The sequence below is a fragment of the Cydia fagiglandana genome, chromosome 14, assembly GCF_963556715.1.
Source record: "Cydia fagiglandana chromosome 14, ilCydFagi1.1, whole genome shotgun sequence".
NCBI lineage: Eukaryota > Metazoa > Arthropoda > Insecta > Lepidoptera > Tortricidae > Cydia > Cydia fagiglandana.
Window position 1 is genome coordinate 472,427 of NC_085945.1, and position 23,228 is coordinate 495,654.

The following is a 23,228-nucleotide window of genomic DNA, read 5'->3' on the forward strand; positions in this document are numbered from 1 at the left end:
TGGGACATAACTTTCTGGAGGCATTCGGCAGCGTGCAGCGGTGCGAAGTTGTCAACTGGCATCAGTCAAAGCAAGAAGCGTTGGTCTTGGTGGGACTCTCTCGACTCTCCGTATGGGTAGGTCAGTTTTGTTTCAGCCAGTTGAGTGGAAAACTAATAGGAGTTAAGGTTCTGTACGAGGATGGGTCAAATTTGGACATTGGGAAAACAACGGTTGTCTATGTTCCCAAATCAAATCAAATCAAAGCATTTATTTTCAGGTTACTAAGGCCCATAGATCTAGACCTTACAGACTAACATATATATACAATAATAAAAATCTTAAATACTAAAAACTCATTTTCGTGACCCAGTTTTCTGTTGCGGCGTCACTTGCTCTGGTGTAGGATTCGGTAGATTCCCACGGAACCGCCGAAATATCACACCCTTCGGCCAGAAGTCCGTGCTCGCGATGGCTTCCAAAATGCCCGTTATTACTACTTGCCTGGGGACTGTCCCCTACTTACTTTATGTTTTGCTAGAAAGAGACGACATTTAATATTCTGCTTATCCCCAGCCGGTGCCGGCCGTGCGCGGGCGCTGCTGGCAGCGCGCGGCGCGCCGCAGTTTCTTCTCTCGCGACAACGCCGACAACTTCCTCTCCTTCTGCCGCGACCTCGGCGTCCACGAGAACCTGCTGTTCGAGAGCGATGACCTGGGTATGTTCTTGATATTCTGCTGTACATGTCCTTGAAAAGGCTGGAGGCCCGGCTTTGGGTAAAGCTCAATGAGGAGAAAGCTCTCGCGACCCTGACGACATGCAGAAAAGCCTGGCCAGCGACTGACTTGTGTATTTTGATAACGTTTATTTTAAATTATTATGTTATTTTATTTAAAAATAACAGTTATTATAGTTATTATCATTTAAAAAAATTAAAATTATTAAAAAAAAGAAATGCGCAACAATAAGAACATTTAGAACATGACGCTAGTGCAGTGTAGAGGAACACGGGTTGGGTAGGGTCAGAGGGCTGCACCGTCACTGGAACCGAAGAAATGTTGGATGGATTAGAATCTGTCCGTGTCCCACGGCCCCACCCAATTCTAGTGGCTCGGATTATCGAAATCATAATTTTGGATCTTAGCTAGCTCATTACTACATTAAGGGATCTGTCCCACCGGTCAGCGATGGCTTCACCGAGATGTTTGATGAAGGTGGACATTTGCGGAGTGAAGACTAAATCAACTTAAGAATTTTTTTTAAATGCTCATGAAATTCTAGTATTATCCGTAAATATAGGGTATCTGCAAAAGAACAGAAACAGAAACTTATATTATATTCTCCCCTGTGTCTCTCTTTAATTTTCATCGTAAGTACGTTTAAAACATAATGTACCTATACTTACTTTAATGTGGGTGATTTCGTTTAGTGGGGAGAAACTCGCAAAAAATATTACAAAAAACCAACATACCTATCACATTTGCATAATTAACTAGTTTGCTATATAAGTAGAAGACCATAGAAGGTTTGTAGTTTTTATGTGAATTAGTCCGAACTTGGTGCCATTATCTGTGTATTATGTATTCGTGAGTTCGTAGATAGGTCGTGACCTCATTTGTATTTTAATTTACATACAAAAACCATCACAAATGTTTGTCGTGCAATTCATTATCATGCTTTTGTAGTTATTTTCTATGAAAAAAAAATGTTATACCTAAATGCATTGGTTTAATAATAGCATTTGCCGCTAGATGTCTCTGACTGTATCCTGAATCGCGCTATCGTTGTGTTCCATGGATCATATAAGACTCGATATGTTAAAAAATATTCAGAATGCTCTGCTACCATATTAGATGGATTTTTTAAAATGCTTCTGCGCAAATCTCAACGTAGAGGTGTCACAAATACCTATGTCATTTCATTACTTATGGTAATTAAATAGTATATCGCAAAAATATGTGACACGCTCTTATGGCTTTACAAATAAGACCGTGTCAGATCATTTTTCGGCTTTCGTTGTGTAACAAATTATTGTAGGCGACTGTACGTTTAACGGTAACTTTTACTGGATGCCTAGCCAAGATGACTATCGCTTGCGTTATGACAATGAGACGCTTTGTGTCTCTCTATCACTCTTCCATTTTAGTGCGATAGGAGGCACAAAGCGTTTCGTTGTCGTAGCGCAAGTGATTGTCATCTTGCCTAATAGGTACCCAGTCTCTCTGAGCGGCTACCGCGAAAACCGAAATTCGCAAATTGCGGGGATCTTTCTCTTTTACTCCGACGAAGGCGTAATTAGAGTGACAGAGAAAAAACCCCGCAATTTGCGAACTTCGATTTTCGCGGTTAATCCCTGTTACACATCGTTTCATTCACTATGACTGGTTCGTAATGTCATATTATTAAAGGTTAGATTTGACAAATCAGCGCGTCATCGTGAATGGCACGATCCATAGAAGCGTTTCTGCGACTTCGTCAACCTGAAATTACAAGGATGAAAAACGCTATAAAGATCTTCTGTCTTAAAGGATGACTCACGCTAGACCGGGCCGGAGCTTCCGGCGCTTCACCGTTTTCTATTTATAGCACCACGAGATCACCGGTCAGCCATTATAGAAAATGACATGTCGGACGCCTCGGCTCCGGCCCGGCTCGGTCTAGTGTGAGTCATCCTTTGCAGCGGCAGCACCAGCAGTAAATGGGAGATGTGACTAATTACTTCCTTGATATCTAGCGCTGCTGTACGTGTTGCCGCGTTGCTGTCGTGATTACAAGTATTATAGAACCGTCACTCTATATCGTGGTAATAAACAGAGATACGTATGTCCCGTTTCCCCCTGCTGCACTCGCACTTTCGGCATTGAAATGCCAGAGATAAAGAATATTCTTTCCCAAGAGAGACCTAAGGCCTTGTGATTTGATCTAATAAAATATTTATTTTAATTTCCAGTACTACACAACCAGCCGCGGCAGGTGGTCCTCTGCCTGCTGGAGGTGGCGCGCCTGGCCACACGCTTCGGCCTCGAGCCTCCGGGCCTCGTGGCGCTGGAGAGGGAGATAGCGGCTGAAGAGCGGGACTCTGGACTCGATTCCGCCATGTCTGGGGCCTGGCAGTTTAGGGATAATTCGCCCGTGCCTGAGAAGTGAGTGTCTTCTTAGATTGCTGTTATTCTGTTAGTGTTAGATTTTGTTTCTTTGAGCCGCGAGCCATAGGACCTCTAAAAACCACACTAAAAAGTTAGATTCCGATCTCGAATCTACTGTCTTGGATTTGGGTGTTTACGACGATTTTATTTACCAATGCTTGAGAAGTGGGCAACCATAATTTTGTATGTACCTAATGCTGGAGCGAACAAGCTCATGTCATTAATAAAATCTGGTAAATTTCTTATAGTGATTGTATACTTTTATCATTTTCAGGACTAAGAGTGATCCTCCGCCGTCGTCACCCGAACCACATGAAAGTAAGTTATTTAAGTTCACAATAATAATATTAGCAAAAAAAATTAAAAGCTGTAGCAGTCTATTCTGACAGCAGATAGATTCTACTTTCATAATGACTCGGATTCGCTTCCTTCGGGATACACTTCGTCAAGTCAAATTCAGTAGGTACCTATTAACTTTCTGATGTGGTATTACAGTGTCGACACAGACGGAGGTGTCAGGCGAGCTGGTGCCGGACGGCGTGGACGCAGAAAGCACCCGCTCGGGCGGCTCCCTCGAGAGCGGGGACTCCGACGTGCCCCTCCGGCCAACCAATGAGCTCGACAAGCGGGTATGTACACCACATATCCTAGAACAGGGTTCTCCAAACTTTTTTTCTTGAGGGCCATATTGCGCCTCAGGACTTTCGCGCGGGCGACCGTTGGCGCCGAGTTGCTGCTGTTAGGGCTTGAATCCCTGGAGCCTGGCTCCCGCGGGCCGCTGTCGGCGGGCCGGGGTTTGGAGAGCCCTATCCTAGAAGTTTCACATTCGTATAATTTTGGGCGCGTCTTGACTTAGATAACTATGTATGATGTTAAACGAAATTCGACGAAGATCACGTGAGTGCCTGACGGCCTACCGCGAGAAAGGAAAATCTAAATTTTGTTAGGTATCTGCATCTTTATCGCACGAATATGAAGAAGCGATAGAGAGACAACTACTTAAAGAATTTTCGATTTCCGTGGAAGGATTTATGTTCTCCTATCCGATCTCAGAGGTCCTGTTTAATTCATCGTTAAACTAATTATACTCGTATATCTAAAGAAAATATTAGTTGTAACATTCACCTCGACAAAGATTGTGTTTATCAATATAAAATATATGTTTTCTTAGTGGCAGTAAAGACCACACATTTTCCTTAATTTTGTTCGCACATGGTGGCTAGTGTACAGTCACATATTGTACATGTATCAATAATTATCATTCACTAACTACGCAACGCAACGCAAGCCAAAAGGGATAGAAATCTTCATAATAATCTCATAGTAGTGGGTCAATTTCACGAACATCTGGCTATCCTCATAAGATTAATAGGTATTTTATACAGAGCGTGCGTGAACTGAAGCGAAGCACCATCCCTTGTTTACAAGATAGCATAGGTACCTAGTTTTTAGTGTTCCGTACAAAACTTTGTTTATTTTAGCATTAGAAAGAACTCCACAGAAGCAAGCGTGCAGTTTTTATCAGGCTCTTTAATTGTTAATAATTATTGAATTATCTAATGTAGCAATACATATAATTTACGTCAAACTATTACCGCTAAAGGTGCCGGATTTGGAACCACAAGCTTACTTCTGCGGAGATCTTTCTAATGCTAAAAAAACGAACTATACTGAGATCCAACGAAAACTTTAGAATATTTAACAATCTGCTGCATTGCGTAGTTAGTGGAGTGTAGTCGGTTTGGGTGTAGCAGTAGATAGCGGGTTGAGTGCGTTATACTTGCAGGTGCAGCTGGTGACGCGGCTGCTCGAGCGGGGCTGCCGCTGCGGCGCGGGGCGCTGCTCCAGGCTCCTCAAGGTCAAGAAGGTGGGCGAGGGCCGCTACAACATCGCCGGGAGGAATGTCTTCATTCGGGTAACTATCTAAGGATATCCTGTCCTCGCACCTGTAAAGGCTCACAAAATTTTCAACTGACAATGGACGGCACGCTTCTCGTGGCGTGGCCTATACCTACCAAAAAGTGTAAAGTCTATAGGAATAGGAACCCATATCCTTACCTAATTCTTTGTAAATTTCTCACCATTTAAATTAAACACACAGTAATTTTAGATCGTGTTGGCACTATCAGAGGGAATTCTTGTCTAGTTCATTGTGATCTCATACCTTCTAAATCAGTTTGATTCTGTTCTAATCTCTGGTGCATTCTTTCTTTCTATAAAACACCTGGTTTTCTTTCACAGGTGTCTGGTTTTGGCCTTATGTATTGTACATCTGTATTTTCCCACGAGCAATAATCATTAAGTTACCATGTAACGTATTGTCCACAGCTGCTAAAGGGTCGCCACATGATGGTCCGCGTCGGCGGCGGCTGGGACACCCTGGAGCACTTCCTCTCGCGCCACGAGCCCTGCCAGGTCCGTCTCGTCACGCAGGGCCGCCGCGACGTCCTCCCCGTACCACCCGACCCTGACTCCGGCATCGACGAAGACCGCAAACTCTCCCCTATTCCTAGGAAGAGCGTCTCTCCAGCCTCCAGCAAAGCTTCGCTTAAAGAATCTCTAGGAACTATCTCTCCAGTCAGCAAAGCCTCCAGTGGAGCCTCGCCAGACAGGAGCGGCACTCGCGCCTCCAGCAAAGCTAGCAGCGGAAAGAGTTCACCGATTCACGAGCGCACCTCCACACCCAAACCGACTCGACCTCGACCTAACCTCACCCTTCCACTGAAAACCGACGCACGACGCAAGCAATCCTTACCTAGCACGCCGACTAGATCAGTCAAAACACCGCCCGTAGAGCATAGGAAGTCGCTTGGTTCTGTAAACGTGCCTAAAAAGTCGCGGAGCATGAGTCTGGCGTTGGCGCCGGAGAAGCCGTTCTGCGGGACGGAACGGCTTAACGCTCGGAAAGCGTCCAGCGCAGCTACCACGCCCACAGCCGGGCCGAGGCAGACGCGTAGTCAAAGCTTGGCTTCAACGCCCGTGCATGATCCGAAAAAAACCTTCTGCGGGACGGAGAAATTAAATGCCACCAAGAAAACTCGCAGCATGAGTTTAGCAGCGACTACGCCTGTAGCCCGACCGCTTCAAAAGGCCCAATCAGCCGCCCCGGTGGGTGGATTCACGCAAGCAGCTATAGAGGAGAGCATCCGTCTCTCTCTAGCAGCCTCCATATCAGACTCATGCTCCACGAAGAAGCCGTTCCTCCACATCAAAGCCAAATACCGGAGTCCCCCGCCGCGGGAGGTGCCCCCGAGATAAACATTCCACTAGTTTTAACTCTTGACTAAGAGAGCGTCGCTCTAAGTTCAACTCTATTTAAGCCGTGTAGGTAGGTAAGTGTAAGGTACTTTAGATCTCCTAACTCGATAATCTCCGCCTTCGGGCCAGTCATTCTACTTGTAACGATATTCATATAACTTTATAATTATTAATGTCTAATTCCTAATTTGTAATAATGAATCTGATTAATTTTATTTTTATTGATTTTATGTTTGATTATGATTTTGTGTTTGATTTGAATTATGTTAAAGATATTTAAGTTACTATCATGTTCAAATGGAATACTGATCCGCCATAAATAGATAATTTCATTTGATTTGCTATGATTTGATAATAAATATAAGAGATTACTACTTTATTTTTGTTTTTTATTTTATTTTTTCTGCTTATTTAAGTATTATATTTATTCTCTACAATATATATAGGTATTCCTTAGACTAGAATGAAAGTGGCCTCGCTAACGCGACTCGACGGTACAAATATTCGTTGTCGATAGTTCCACATATCCCTATTTTCATACGAGATAGATATTTTTGCACACGCACTAGATAGACAAGCACCATAACAAACTAAACAGATCTCTTGTGAACCCAGCATTCAAAAGAAAAGGTTTCAAATTCAAAGTAAGTGGTCAATTTGTCAATGGGGTTGGCAACTGTCAGAGGTTTGTATAGATGGCGCCGGCATAGATTTTACCTGTCTCTTTTTTGGTTCTATGAGATTTAGCGTCCATGCCATAAAATTCCAAAAAGAAAACAATATTTTACGCTTTTCTTAGAATCGAGACGTAAAACCTATGCTGGCGCCATCTATAAAATACTTTGACCAGCCAACTTCACTGGTTGTATGCTGGCTGCCCAACATTTGGATCCCCTAATATGAATATGAAGTATTTGCAGCACATTAGAGTTATACCGAGCTAAGATGACAGCGATTTTAATAGCCCATACTGTGCAAGTGTTATTTAAACATCATAATTTAATAGAAGTCTGATGACGTTTAAAAGAACACTTGCACAGTCTGGCATTTTATATAGTATCTTAACACATATGGATCATTTTAGCTAGGAATAGAATTCATTATAGTCAAGCTAGATAACAACAAGTTTTAAACACGAGTAGTTAAATCATCATACCACATTTTAAATCATCGCCTAATTTATATTATTATACTAATCGAGAGCTTATACCTGTATACACGCAAGTGATATTTTACCTCTTAAGAATACACCTTCGCCTAATTATTTAGATGATGAGAGAAAAATCATACACTTCGAGCAACTTACTAAGTATAAGTTACTTAAAACAACTTTAAATAAATTCAAAGAGCGGCTAGCGTATCGTGACCTCAACTATTTTTTTAAATTCTTTGAATGGCAACAATGTAGCCTATGAAATAAGCTTTCCATTTCAATCTGTCAATGATTGGGATTGGCAACCTGGCAAAGGTTTGCATAGATGGCGCCATCATAACTTGCCCCTTTCTCTAGTTATGTTCTATAAGATTTGGCTTAAAGGGCTGGTATCCAGGACATAATAATCCAAAAAAACAAAAATTTGACACAATTCTAGGGATTAACGGGGCAAGTTATGCTGGCGACATCTGTAAAATTCTTTGACCAGCCAACCCCAATGCCAGGTAAGGCTTTCCTTGACACGACTCGCTGGCCGTCAAGTATTTATACTTCATCTACGTGTAGCTAGCAATACCTACTGTGCCAAGTTTAGTACGTTATCATTATCATGTAAGTAGTACCTAGGTCTGTACTGGTGGTTGATATTAAAGGTTTAACACTTGCTTGTAGTTTCACTTGCACTGATTCTTTCGTAAGTACCTCATTTTCAAAACCATTGTGAATCTTTGGTCTGGGTACTCTGAGTTCTTGGCAATTAGTAGGGTAAAACACGGATACCTACGTGCCCCAGATAGATAGCTGCTTTACTTAAAAAAACACTCAGGCTCATCTACCTCAGTCCTCCACAAAACGTTGATGAGGTATGAATTCAATGTGTTCCGAAAGTATGAGAAAGTTTTTACAAAAAGTATGGCAACTATCCGGGTATAGGTACCCCTATGGCTGCTGGCAATTAATCCTCCTCCTGAAAAGCAAACCTGGTGATCATGAAGATTGAATGAATACAACTACCTAAGTAGGTATATTGTATAGCAACATGTAGAGCCGTATTGCACTCCTAATCAATGCTAATAACTACTTAAGTATATGGGGAACTTAGAAAAAGCTAAGAAATCATACTTGCCTATACCAAGCTACTTAAACTACTAGAGGGTATAAAATACGTCCGTACTGGTCTTAATGCACAAGTTGACAGTAGGTAAGGTATACCGGATTTGACCCATTCTCACTTGAAACGATGTCAAGCTCCGCAGTCCGAGCACGCAGCAAGTGTACGAATGAGAGCGTTCCCTCGCTTAGACCGCCTGCTCACGCGCAGCTGCCTGTATATCTACTCCACTGGTCTACTGACCGGCATCGTATAGTTTATCGATTGTTCTCATAACAAATGCATCGTTTTATGGAAACAAATCATTTGGGCCTACTAAGTACCTACTTATTTTAGCTTATCTTTTGAGGTGTGCCAATAAAGAGTATTATTATATCTATCTACCTACTTGTACCTACTACATATAAGATCACTAGTATTGGCGCTCTCTTTACTAATATGAGAGTGCAATTGCTCATTTCATATAAGTACCTACATTTCCGAAAATTAACTATGCCATTTAGTTTCCTTAAATGTACTTAGGCATAAGTACCACGAATTTAAACACAATGTATATTAGATAGGTAATATAGTTCATACTGAACATTTTTTACCATGGGAATTGGATCTCACACAGAAATCGCCGTAACATTTTGGCTGATGTTTTCTATGGGAGAGCCATAATGCTTTTCGCAATTTCGGAGTTAGTCACATAATAAAGTTGCTTACTGAGGAAACTTACGTATCTCATTAATCTCGCTAAATTTGGCTAAGAGTTGAAAGAACACGCTGTATCATTCTTAGAGTGTGTACGTATTGTATCGTATCGTTAGGTAAGGTTCATTCACGTTATGATCTGCAGAAAGCACGCTTGTGAATAGTCGTCGTGTGTCAGATAAGGTAAGTACTTTCAATTAAACAGAGTCCTTAATGGTAAGTAATATTAAAATGTATTTTTTGTATTTAATGAATATTAAGTCTTAAATAATAAATGTGCTCAAAATTCTGAATGTATATACATACAATATATGTATCTACATTTCGAACTAGCATCTAGCTGAAATGCTCTACATTTAGCAAAACTCCAATTTTGGCAAAAATATAAAGACTGTTTTTTTTTTCAAAAGTAACATTATAATCCATTTGCTATTAAATACAGGTTATTTTATTTTATTAGAAGACAAACAGCTTTAACAAAGAAGCGAAAATGCTCACAAAGATTCTAAACACGCCGCTATTGCCAGTATTTAGTCACATATTTTGAGCACCTTAAATATATACAGCGTTCTCTTTCGGCAGTGTCGGCCGACACCTCCGAGCGCGGAGGCCCTCGTGGCGCGCGGCTCCGTGACGCCGCAACGCCGCCGCTACACCTACTACAATCGACTCTACAAACCTATGGCGTACACTCTACCACAACCTCTACGAATTTCGCTGGTGTAACGCTCGAATCATACATGAACGATCAGATTGTCAACCATAATATTGATGCCAGAGACGAGAATGTGTTATTACTCCTGGGTCAAATATTCGTGTTCTAACGCCTAATTTCTTTATTGAAGTGAAAACTTCTTTAGCGGCGCTGGGCACTTTTTGTGATGGGGAAAAAATGTTAAACTCGCGACAGGTCACGTGACCGTAAGATTCGTAAGACATGACGTCGAAAAACTGTTACAATGTCATTGACTTTTCACTTCTGCCGGCACTCCCGGAGTGCAACCCGTTGTTTTTCTCGAGCCAATCTGTCGAATCACGCAAATATTTATAAAACCAGAATTAATTTTCGCGAGACGACATACGCGATATGGTAAGGTGTAGGTACCTACAGTAAGCTGCAGAGAAAAGTGACCCTGACCCCCCCCCCCCCGAATAGAAGTTTGTACTTTGTATGCAAAGGTGCTAAACGACTAGTATTGCTCACTACATGTAATTAATACTCTTTTTTTTTTGATAAATTGATTCAGAACATTGTTATATAATTTTAATTATTACAAATGTATAGAAATGTCAAAGTTTAAGCTGAGTCTTGTGAGAAGGTATAGTTTAACTGTAACTTTTTACAATGATAGAATCCTGTCCGTCCATTATTACATCTAAAATATTCCTACATTTTTGCTAAATGTCAGGTAATACGAAATTAGATGATAAATAAAACAAGATGTAATTTTACGATTTTATTAAATACCTCAATCGGGTAAATATTAATTATAAGTATAAAAAATATATAAAAGGAATGAACAAATAAATGCGTGGAAATTACATACTGCCCTCTTCTACACTAGCTTTTACCGCAAAGTACAAAATGTAGAGAGCATTATTAATAAAACGATTATAAAATTCATTAAAATTAATTAAATATTGTTATAAATCTGATTATTATTACTACAGTGGCTTTATACGAAGCCAAGAATGTCAAAACGCAAAAGATCGTTATGTAGTGGTAGCAAAAACTGCGTTTCTCAATACGGCTAATTCCTAAGTAATAAACTATTTAAACATAACCGTATGTTTAATTTGAGACCTTAGACTACAGGAATAGGTGAATCGACTTTTTAGTGCCAGTCGTTGCCATGGTTACGGTAACCCAGAGGAAAAATACTCAAGATCCTGATTCTATAGTATTTAAAACTGGTACTTAATGGGTTACTTAATGGGATACTTAATTTACCAATTGAATGTGATACATTTCTTCTAACAATTAATTAAACTGTGTTACTAGAGTTAGACCAAGAAAAGTCTGCAGCGATTTTGATAGCCCACGCAGTGCAAGTGTTATTTATACGTCATAATTTCATAGAAGTTTAACACATTCATTGCCAGCGACGCCCTAGGGGAATTCACTGTTCGTAGGCGCTTTTCGCTACACACGGTTTTTCTCGTGTTATCGGCTACGCTCGTAGCGCGTAGCTTGGGCTAGCATTGAATGTACACAATGTACACTAGCACTGGGAAGGCTATCGAAATCGCTGCAGACTTTTCTTGGTCTAATTCTACTCTCTTGGACAACGACATAAAATAACAACACAATAAAGTTAAATATATAAAAATGAGTCACTCGCGTATTTTTTAAGTCTCACGAGTGTTGTTATTAAAACAAAAAAAAGTTGATCCACCCGAATACGTTAACCAGAGCATACATTCATTCAAGTGATAAAATTATATTTTTATCCGCATGTTTCATATATTTCGAGTTTCAATGTCTAGTGATCGCTTTCAATGTCACGCACAGAATACACCCTCTTATAATCTATTCATAATACATTTGGTAAGTCAAGTGATATTTTATAACCAGATAGTATTGGTTACATTTATTATTTGGCCAATTTCCTTAAAATTAACTTATAAAATAATATTTAATTTAATACGGCAATGGATGTGTTTAAAAGTTCTACGTTTAGCGCGACTTACAAAAGCTGTTTTAGTACGGCATCTAATGAACACAAGCATATATGTAGTTGGTATTCAGAAAAAAGTGTACCTTTTGCTTTTGTTCGAAAAACTAAGAATTTCCGGGTCATTTCGATTCATCACGAGGATTATTTGTCCTCAGTTTTATCCATAATGTACGAGTCCATTTTGTGACGGTCCAAACAAAATGTATGTGAAAGTGCGCCACAGAACTGACAACATTTTTCGAATACTTTTTTTGTATATCAAATTAGTAGGTAATCCTTGTGATGCTGAGTAGAAATAACCCAAAAGTTTTAGGTTTTCTAAAAAAACGTGGATACTTAATTTTTTGTATAAATGGCCATGAAAGCGATCCGAAAGCACAGCAAATGTTTAAGTAAAATACCGAAGTTTTAAAATTAATGCCGCTTATTCTACGTATTTTAGGCGTCCGTACCAAAAAGGTACAAAAGGAATCCTTATCTGCGAATCTGTCCGTCCGTCTGTCTGTCACGTTGCTACATATCTCGAGAACTATCGATTTTTAAGCCTAAGATCAACAATAGGTTGCAGTGGCCGGTTGTCTGTGAGCGGTTTTGTTCAAACAAAATACATCACAAAGCAATATTCACCAGCGAATCAAGCTGTAAGGCTGCAGTCACACCGACGACGAACTTTCAACTATTCGTTCATTTCGCTCGCCCAAAAACGTACAACAGATGTACCGAATAAAACCTATATCATTGACATCCGAAGAAATTCTCAAATTCTAAATCTATTATCTTCATGCTAATCGTCGGCGGTGAGAATGTTACCTTAAGCAATCTATCGTTACCGAAACTAGTTATAATTTTACGCTAATATCATTCATATTCTAATGGATAAAGAATGCTATAAGCGAAAACCAGATATCATTTTAAAAGAATCAAAGTTCATTAGATTAGGTACTATGCAAGTTAATTAATGTAAATGTCATGTCATAGGACAACCTGCCTTAAATTTCTAATATCGATCATCGATATTTTATAGTTATTGTGATAAATGATATTAAATTAAGGCAGGATACTTCAAAATTATACTTAATAAAGTTCCAGTATGTGGAATTTGCCTTGATAAACGAGGGGGAGCCTGGGGTGAGACTGGGCCGTCTGTTGCTTGCGGCGGGCATGGTTGCAGGCGTAATAAGCTAGCAGTCGGACCAAGCTAACTCTGCACACACTTTGAAATAACAAAGTGTTGCAGTGTCATCATAAACGTCAAATATCTTCAATATTGCATATTGCTTTTGTCATGACAAAGTCGGCTACAAAGTCAGCTTGATCGTAACGCCAGAGGTACCAGGAGAGCATAGAACAGCAAGAGTTTACTTCTTCTTGCTCTTGCCAAGCGTGAGCGTGTGGTGTGACTGCGCCGTCTGTTGCTTGCGCCGGTTGAACTCGATGGTCTCGTCTTCGATCTTCTTGCGGAGTTCTTCTAGACGCTTCTTTTCGTCGGTGTGGTCTTTTTTCAGCTTGTCGAACTTTGCGTGCAACTTGAAATAAATAAATGTTTAATTATAAAAGTTACCTTCTTTGGGGCCATGTCATAGACGATAAGAGCTTTATGATACATTTTCTTAGTACTTTGTCAGATAATATACAGTATAAGTGTAGTATTCCATGGAGTGTTGGCAAGTGCGACCGGCGACGACCGGTCTGGCCTAGTGGGTAGTGACCCTGCCTGCGAAGCCGATGGTCCTGGGTTCGAATCCCAGTAAGGGCATTTATTTGTATGATGATACAGATATTTGTTCCTGAGTCATGGGTGTTTTCTATGTATTTGTATATTATATATATATATCGTTGTCTGAGTACCCACAACACAAGCCTTCTTGAGCTTACTGTGGGACTTAGTCAGTCTGTGTAAGAATGTCCTATAAAAAAAAAAAAAAAGTGCAAAACTGCCAGATATACTCTGGATACGATAGTATAATTGGATTTATGTTTGGAGTCTGCTGATGGAATGGAGATGCTTATGCTGCAATAACTAAAACGATGAAAGTGGCAACTTTTTTCTAAATTAGACAGACATCAACACTTGGAAATTTTGTTTCCAGATCGGACGGCTCAGTAAATTGTATGCCCCAACGTAAATTTACAAATAATAAGTGTCAAAATGCAGTTCTAAAAGGCAGGTGACATTACCTCCCGCTCTGCATCTTTGAGCTCTGCCTCCTTCTCCTTGACGCGTTGCACGAACATCTGCCGCATCTCGTCCTCCTTCTGCTGCAGCTCGGCCAGGTGTGCGCTGCGCTTCTGCTCGAACGTCTGCTGGAATGACACCTGCAACCGAAAATACCAGGGCTATTTCACAAATATAAACAAATTAGAGACACTCATAAACATCATAGAAGTTTAAAAAATGCTTGTCCTCGATTGTAACTTCAACAAATATTTGTAAACATTGTTGACTGACCAATCAAATCAGCTCTTTTTTTGAACTGTCGAAATATGTGTTACTGGCAGTAACGTCATTTGTCTGTAATGTACACTATGTAGTTCTTTCCGTGAACACTTTCCGATTTCGTGAACTCAATAAATAATGGAGGTTCAATTAATTTAGTCTTTAGAGGATCGTCAAGAATGTACCAGGGCAGTATAAGCTGAAAGTAGTACTAACGGGCTTGTTATCAGCGTCGACATCGCTGAAGCCCATCTGCTGCAGGCGCCTGCGACGGTACAGCTCGTAATGGCGCGCGTGCGTCTTCTCCCGCATGTCCTCCATGTTGGTGCGGATCAGCATCTCGCGCAGCTTCACGAAGTCGCAGTGGGACTCGTTCTCCACTGAAATGTTAAAGGGAACATTTTATTACCTGTAAATGACAAAATTTTAGGCAAAAAATATGACTGTAAACCAAAAGATCATTAAGGCTCATTTAGGCCAGGGGTCTCCAAACACTTAGACAAGGCGACCTTTGGGTCTCCTAGGTACTGCTTCACTCTGACCGTCTTATTCCGAAACTTGTACCTCGGCCACATCGACGAGTGGCATGGGAAGTAGGCAGAGACGTAGTGTGGCTGCGGTACTCGCCGCCATACTGCCCTGCAGACTTCCCTCACTACTTCACATACCACTCGTTGAGTATGGGGCCGGGGTATTGACCATATTTGCGGACCCGACCACAGCGAAGCTGTGCGAGTTCATTGATCCCTACCTTGCACGGTGCCCCACGGGTACTGCCTCGCTCTGACCGTCTTGTTGCCAATCTTGACCATGTCCGTAGAGCCGACCACCGCGAAGGGTATATGAGAGTTCATAGACCCGTTGACCTCGGCCACGGATTCGTCGTCGGTCGGAAACGCGTAGATCTCCACGCCGTTAGCTTGCAGCTCTTGCATTATCTTAGACTGCAATACAAAACGTCATTTTTATAATAATTCCAAATATTTATTATAGGTTGTTTATTAGGGGACAAGTAAAATTATTTAGTGGGCGGCAAGCGGACTTCTAGTCTTCGGCCTATATATTAGTATTACACTGGGAAAGTAATCTTCATGCTAAGAAAGGTTTCATTTGAGACACTTTAAATAATAACGAAATCTCAAAATTCTCAAATGAACGCACCTCGATAATGATATAAAAAAGTAACTAACATAACCTGTAGCACATATAAATTAAATTACGGAATTAAATGCGGAAGGAAGTAAATAATTTATTTTTACAAATTTCCTTACATTACATTTAGCAACTAGGCAATTACCTTCGAGGCAACACAACACTAGTGTAAGTAAAACATTTGTATGTATTTATTTCGTCGCGGTCACAAGTTTGACGCGGGGCTCAATGTCTACCTTTAAGTTTATTATTATGTGAGGAATAATCAACAATAGGGAGTATTACTGCAATGTTCTGCCGCCAGAGTGCAGCACTACTTTGTTTAGTAAACCATAGAGTAATTTAAACATACTAGGCCTTAAACAGTTTTTTGACAAGTTCAAGATCAAAGAGGCGGTTTGTTTACAGGTGGCCTACCGCGAAACGCGAAAATCGAAATTTATCTGCCTCTCTATCGATCGAATAGACAAGAGTGATAGAGAGGCAGAAACCGTACTTTCGACTGTCGTGTTTCACGGTAGTATTAGCCTGATAAACACTGCACGCTTACTGCTGTGGAGTTTTCTCTTAATCCAAAAAACGTATAGGTACCTTGAACTTCTGCAGCTCGGTCTTGGAGATGGTGTCGGCCTTGGCGATGATGGGGATGATGTTGACCTTGGTGTCCAGCTTCTTCATGCACACCAGGTCGATGGACTTCAGACCGTGACCTGACAAACATTCATAATAACATTTATACATAACATCTAGATTATCTAGGAGACAAAGCATTGCTCGTACAACACTAAAAACTCAAAAACGCATTTTCCCTGAGATAAAACCTAGCTATTCGATTTATCGCCCCCGAAAACCCCCATATAGATTATCTAAGATAAAAATTAAATAGCTTTCCAATTCACAAGTGGGTGAAAGTCCAGAAAGCTCTCTAAATGCTTAATTTCACCAAGTTAAATTTATAAAAATAGGTATAGCTCGTAAAGTAAACAAATAACGGTAGAATTCGCCAACGTTTCTTTATGTATTTCAGCGATATCAGAAAACTTTAAAATAGCTTTATCTGATCTTTAAAAAAACGAAGAATGTAATGAGTCAATGACATAGTTTTTGTCGTCACAACAATTTGCGTGTTGTGATTTCCACTAAAAGATCCCACTATGTGTGGAATCACTAGACTTATATCGACCGGGATATCGACCGTGATTACCTTTTGTATTGTTTTCGAGCTCCCGATATTTCGATAATCGATTTAAGTCTAGTGAAACTAACCGTGAATCATTCAAAACTGCTATGCGTGGAATGTTAATATATGCAGCGGTTTATTTATCGCCAGTGTTAATGCATTGTTTACCGCACAACCAGGCCATTATCTTCCTTACAAACACAAATACATACACAAAGGGTCAGATTATAATGTCCATAGAAAATGCTCATTGCTCTCTGCTGTCTAAAGTCTAAGAAAAAAATCGTACTCCAAGTTGGTACAGCTGAACTAGATGGCGCTATATAGAACCACATATTTGTAGCCGCCTAAAATTTGAGTCATATTTGTTTGTGCATTGCATTCCTTGTATTATGATTGAAAGTCCTTATTTTTAGCTCTCGCTAAGTACAGGATTTCAAAATGGCGGAGCACCGTTAGATGCTATGTTATTGACGTTATTGTCGTACGCACGCGCGAATAAATATGCTAAGTAATATAACACCAGTGTCAAGGACACATAAATATTTTAGTGGGCAAGTAGGCGGGAGAAAGTAATACAATACGTGACGTGAAACTAGGCACAACAATAACGAATCGAGAATTGATGTACGAGTATCCAACTAGGACCGAGGGGTTCAGAATACAAGCATCGTAAAATTACAGTAACTGGATTGCGTTATGTTTTTATTATGTATAGACACATCCAATGTCTTAACAGTTTATGGCAATGATAATCATAATTTTTTTTTTAATTTGTACTTGCTGGATTCAGGCTCGCGATTTCTTAAATATTTGGTAAAGGAAAATAACTCGTAGAGTATATTTCCTCTTAAGTTTGGAGTTCAGATGGCATTCACTTTCGTAAATTATTGATTACACACGCCCGCAAGCTGCCAAACCCCAACCTTGACATAGACAAATAGTCTGAAAATGACTGATGTTAAACAATAGTTTTCTAGTAGTAGTTATTGTTATTGGCAAAGGCTATCGCCCACGTTCATATGTATGCTATCAATTTACATTGCATACTTAATGAAATTACATAGTTATGCTAAATTCTGCTTCAATCAGGCAGCAATCTGGTTAAAACAAACCAACCAAAAAAAGAAACACTCCTTTTTAGTGTACCGCACAATACTTTGTTGGCGGTACACTGGGATCACTTCGGTCTTGCAAATCAGTTAAATTTGTTTTTCTCAGAGACTGTTTGACGTAGATATTTTGGGCAGTTGTGTAATAAAGTAAGATGATAATAGGACATAACTAACCTGTAGGACAGATGAAGTAGAGGCACACATGCAGGCGCGAGTCGTGGTACGCTGGCAAGGAGCGCTTGATCTTCAGCTCCTCCTGGAGATAAGCCTCGAACTGGGCGTCCAGGTGGTCTACGACGGCCTTGAAGCTGTCCTCCTTGTTCACCTGGTCTCCGTAGCCCACAGTGTCGCAGATCGTCAGCTGCAAGAGAAATGAGTTGGTAGGTGATTCTAATAGTTGCAGGGTCTAGGGATAAACTCCTCAATTAATTTTTTATCATTACATATAAACTCAACATATTTTTGAATAGTGAAATATATCAGTTATAGCATCTTAGCTTAGTATAATAAGCTTTTATGTGCTTTTTACCCATCAATATAGTGAAATGAAAAAAGTTTGATGAATTTAATCACTATTTTAAGTTAAATAACAATCAAGATCTACTCACCTTGAGACGGACATTGGTCTCCTGCAACTCATATGTATGTGCCTTAAGCTTCACCGTTGGCAGGTTATGTGGACTCGGAGCTGAATCAAAGTTGGTGTTGAACAGCGAGTCCATAAGAGTTGACTTGCCGAGTCCAGTCTCACCTGTGGTCAGATACGAGAATAGATGGTATACGACCTTTACAGTGAACTCAACTAAGAAGTCACTGTAGAATATTATAGATGACATGGTTGGCGCCAAAAGAAGATCACTATCAGGATGAACTTAACCAACAACGGGCCCAAATTGTAAGAGTGACCCTCATGGGCCTCTGCTAGCAGAGGCCTTTGCACACTTGAGTTAAGAGATATACTCTAGTCTCTCAAGATAAAAAGTAGCTTTACCCCTTTTGTCGCGCTATTCGTCATATTATTTATAAATAGTAATGCTAAAATACATAAATAACAAATTCCTAAGGCTATATTTCATACGATAACCGGACAAGCCGTCAATAATTCGAACAAAAGTTTTCGTAAGCACCCTAAATAGAAATTTGGATAAAATAGGTGAAAAGCTTATAGTAAATATTTCCTGTTTATTTCTTTTTGCCCTGTTTTTCTGTAACTTATAAAGTGCCGACTAATCGGCCATTTTTGCTGACTAATCGCCGACTACAAATGAGGCCGGATAGTCGGCTTTCCCGACTAGTCGGTACATCCCTAATAAAAAGGCTTATAGATAGACATGGTATAATTTACGCATTTTTATTCACTATGCAATAAATGTTTCTGAGAGAATAGGTCTCTATTTTCCAGCACATAATGTTTTGGAAGGAAGTTAAACAATAAAATTCATATAATGAACCAGCCCAATTAGTAGGTGTTCAATGGGCAGGAAGTTATAAAAACTAGAAAGTTCCTTAACCTTAATCTAAAATGTATCCTGCCTTTAATTATAGGTATTTGTTTATCAATGATAAACAAATAAATTATCAATATTATCATCCAAACTTATGCAATGAAGCTCTTATCAAAACCAACTTGAAATGTATGCCAATAGGATTCCTAGATTAGTAAATGTAATATGCATTTGTGCAATTGCACCCACATTACCAAGGCGCCATAAAAGGCAAGGAGGTCACGGTTTCGAAAGAGATAAGCCATGGATGTTACTGTACGTGGGTGATTAGTAAGAGGTGCAATGAATCACCACTCACCTATGCACAGGATATTGAAGACGAAGCCGTTCTGGACGCTCTTGTTCACCAGCTGGTCTGGCAGGCTGTCGAACCCGACGTGCCCCGACAGCTTCAGCGTACGCAGATTTTGCTCCATCTAAAAAAAACACATCTAATTACCCAAATTTCACCGACACTACACTGCAGTTGTAACACTAAATGTAGTTCAAACGTACGAATTACGCACGTAGGATGTATATTGTTTGCATTCCTGCATGCGTACGGTTACGCTGTTTACCATTTTGCTCCAGTTCTAAAAGTTGAACGCTAACTGACACACAATTAAAGCAGTTTTCTGTTGAGGATAGGAAATGGAGCAACGCCCAAAGAATTCATCTTATACGACGTACCATAACCGTTCACTACACTTTTTTAACACAAACATATGGAGAATTTTGTTTAAAAGTGAAACAATAACAATTTATTAGCTAAACGAACACTAAATATGAATTTAAAACTCACTTTCGGAGGTTCAACATCCATCGCCGCCATGTTTACGGTAACGACTGAACTAGAGTGAAGTAAACTACAGTTCGTTTGGCATCCGTGTACGAACTTCACTTCACAATGTAGCCAACATAGCAACGCAAGTGAAATTAAAATTGCAATAAAAGTAATACAATTAAACAATACTTAAATATCAAAATTTTATGAGATGAATTAATATCAAAACTAGATATTTTTTTAAGGAAAAGAGTATATTTGATAAAAGTATTAGTGCTCATTCTGGCTTGTCAAATTGTATTGATGTTGCCAGTAGAAAAAAAACAAACTCAAGTGGGGTAATTGAAAGGAAAAAATATTTGTGTTATCTGCACGGTTATTTATATATCTTGTCAGTAAAAAAAGGCGCGAAATTCAAATTTTCTAGGGGACGATAACCCATCGCGCCTACATTTTTCAAATTTGCCGCCTTTTTCTACTGACAAGATCTGCTTGACCAAGTATATGTATCTATTTTATAATGTGATGACCAAATTAATTATTTCTGACGAGTGGTGTTATTTTTAATATTATGTAAAGCCTGCCCAGAAATAACATGTGATCACTCGCCATGTTGCGGAATTTCACTGTAAGTAACTAATTATTTTCATCTATTCTATACTGAACTGTCACTCAATAAGACTCACATGAGAGTAACAGCGCCTTCTTGACAATAATCATATATGTGTTATACTTACTGGTCAGACTTTAAATACTTTATGTACTTGTACATACTTTCTTTTTTGTAATTGCGTAAATTTATTCCCCGTTTATCTATTTTCATAACACTTGCCGCGTAAAATGTGAGTAAGATGTTAATTTAGAGTATTTTACATTTAAAATGGGAAGATTTATACCTACATCTAAATAGGTACCTACAACTCATGATAAATTTCACACTTAATTAAGACGAAAGTGGACGACCATCCCGAAACTGCCTTTCCATTAATACAAACATGATTTCTGGATATTAACATTACTGAAATAATATTGACAGGATTGTACGAAATAAATCACAGTTTTGCCTCATCAATTGATTTAAAAAAATGTTATGAGATGAGATGCTATGCTATGAGAATTCATGAGAATTTTTTTTTAGGAATTTGTGTTTCGTTCTTAATAAGTTTTATAGTGCATCGATATCACATTTTCTCTTAACGTAAGTGCTTGGGAAATCTAATTTTCCAATGAAAATTGTATTTATTCGTTTTCTAAAATGGAAGCTAACTCTGAATGCCATTTGCAATGACAAAGTGAGGAATGTCACCTTAAAGTCAAATTTTAACGTATCAATATGGTTGCTAAATTTCAATTTATTAAATATTTTACACTTTTTATCCGTTTCTTCTTAATTTTATTTATCTTCTACTTTCCCCGGTTTACCCCACAATTTGAGGGTTCATTGATTCGCTTGAATAGGTTACGGGAAATCGTGGTCTGGCAACACTGAATAATTCCAAAATGGCAGAATGCGACTTTCGTGTGTTATCATGTGAGCCGATTTAATAATGTTTTCTTGAATATTTGGTGTTGAGTGGATTAAAAAATTGTGTAACAGTGAAAAGTGACCTAATATACCATGGCGGACCTAAAATCACCGCCGTTCAGTGATATTAAAAGACCTGAGGAAGTCGTCAGGATGACGACGAACGATAGCCTGAAATTTGCAGTTCTTATCGGGCTCATTGAAGTCGGACAAGTCACCAACAGGGAACTGGTGAACACCGTCCTGCACCTGGTAAGTACCTAGAATATCCCAGCATCACTTATCCATATTAATTATTCTTATAAACTTATCTGAACATCTAATAAGAATCGTCTAAGAAGTAACCTTTTGCACAAGATTTTGAGGGTAATTTATGGTGTTTATTTAGATTTACATCACATTTTTAATGATGTTATAACCTAAATTCGCTATAGCAACTTTAATGTAGAGATATGAGGGGTGGTGTAAGGTGTGGAGTGAGGTGGCGCGTCTATTTTCATTGTTTTTATCGATCGTCTGCTGGTGAATCTGGTCGCGCGGTGGGTCGCCGGCGCGCGGTTTGTTTTGGTCGCGCTCGCGCTCCGAGCCGGTGCTGCGCCCCCCCCCCCACTCGTTACCATGTTCACTTGACTGGCCACTAATCTTCTATTCTACTAAATCACAGCTAGCGCTGTTTTCTAGTGTAACTGTTAATTGAAGCGTAATGTCGAGGTTTCACCTTGAAAATGCCATTGAACTGTGACATATTGCAATCTATTGTTATACTGTAATGAAGTGTCGCCTTTTATGCTGCTATATAATTTTTACATACCATAACAAACATCTTTTGTACGATTAGATGCGCGTAATATTGCGTGATATTTTGCAATGCATATGATGAAAATACCTACTCTGTTTCTTCCTGTTTCTTTTACCTAATCGCATTTCGTTTATGGACTAGAATTTCTAATAATCTAATTCACTTATTTAATTGAAATGTGTAAAAAGAATCGTGTGATACAATAATAATATTGTAGGAGAAATTATTGGCTACTTATAAAATAAAACAACTAAAACTAGACTTAATTAAAAAATATAAATCCCTAAAACCTACCTTCTAAGCCACCTACCTTTCACGCAGGCAGCGTTCCCGCGCTGTCGATAGCAATTCTTTGCGCGAGAAAGCTGCCCTGCGCGAGAGTCCCCTGTTGCCTCCCTTAACCGCTTTCCCAGCTCCTTAAGGAGCTTCCGCGCCCTCTACCCCACGGCCCGAGTCACCCGAGTGTCTCGACGCTAAAAGCTACGAACTCGTAGTTGGGGCCGAGAGAGCTGTATTTGTAGGCCTTATCTAATTACACTAATATAATTTTTTGGCAAGATTTAGGGACATTTAATCATCCACTAACATTTCTAATAATATCACGTTCAAAATAACGTTTTAGGTACTTCAACAACTTTTTGGTAAACTTGACCTATTTAACTAGCATTTTAAAACACGACCACATCCGCAATTTCTTTCATTTAAAATAAGTATATATGTCGGCGGCCGAT

General features: G+C 39.5%; 2 protein-coding genes across 2 annotated transcripts in view; one reads left to right on the forward strand and one right to left on the reverse strand.

The window, feature by feature from the left end:
• LOC134670584 (GAS2-like protein 3) overlaps positions 1–6,752 on the forward strand; it is a 107,379-nt gene extending 100,627 nt beyond the window's left edge. The window contains exons 6-11 of the mRNA XM_063528385.1: positions 556–697; positions 2,930–3,122; positions 3,400–3,443; positions 3,621–3,754; positions 4,912–5,040; positions 5,454–6,752. Coding sequence (XP_063384455.1) covers positions 556–697; positions 2,930–3,122; positions 3,400–3,443; positions 3,621–3,754; positions 4,912–5,040; positions 5,454–6,383 — 1,572 coding nt within the window. The 3' untranslated portion in view covers positions 6,384–6,752. The remainder of the gene's footprint in view (positions 1–555; positions 698–2,929; positions 3,123–3,399; positions 3,444–3,620; positions 3,755–4,911; positions 5,041–5,453) is intronic.
• Positions 6,753–10,787: 4,035 nt separating this feature from the next.
• On the reverse strand, positions 10,788–20,272 carry LOC134670585 (septin-2). The gene is made up of 9 exons (XM_063528386.1): positions 20,192–20,272; positions 19,709–19,826; positions 18,514–18,656; positions 18,080–18,266; positions 16,202–16,320; positions 15,210–15,402; positions 14,675–14,838; positions 14,200–14,337; positions 10,788–13,547 (listed from the first exon to the last, which is right to left on the reverse strand). The coding sequence occupies exons 1-9, from the start codon at positions 20,219–20,221 to the stop codon at positions 13,380–13,382; spliced, it is 1,260 nt and encodes a 419-aa protein (XP_063384456.1). The 5' UTR covers positions 20,222–20,272; the 3' UTR covers positions 10,788–13,379.
• Between the last annotated feature and the right edge of the window lie 2,956 nt (positions 20,273–23,228).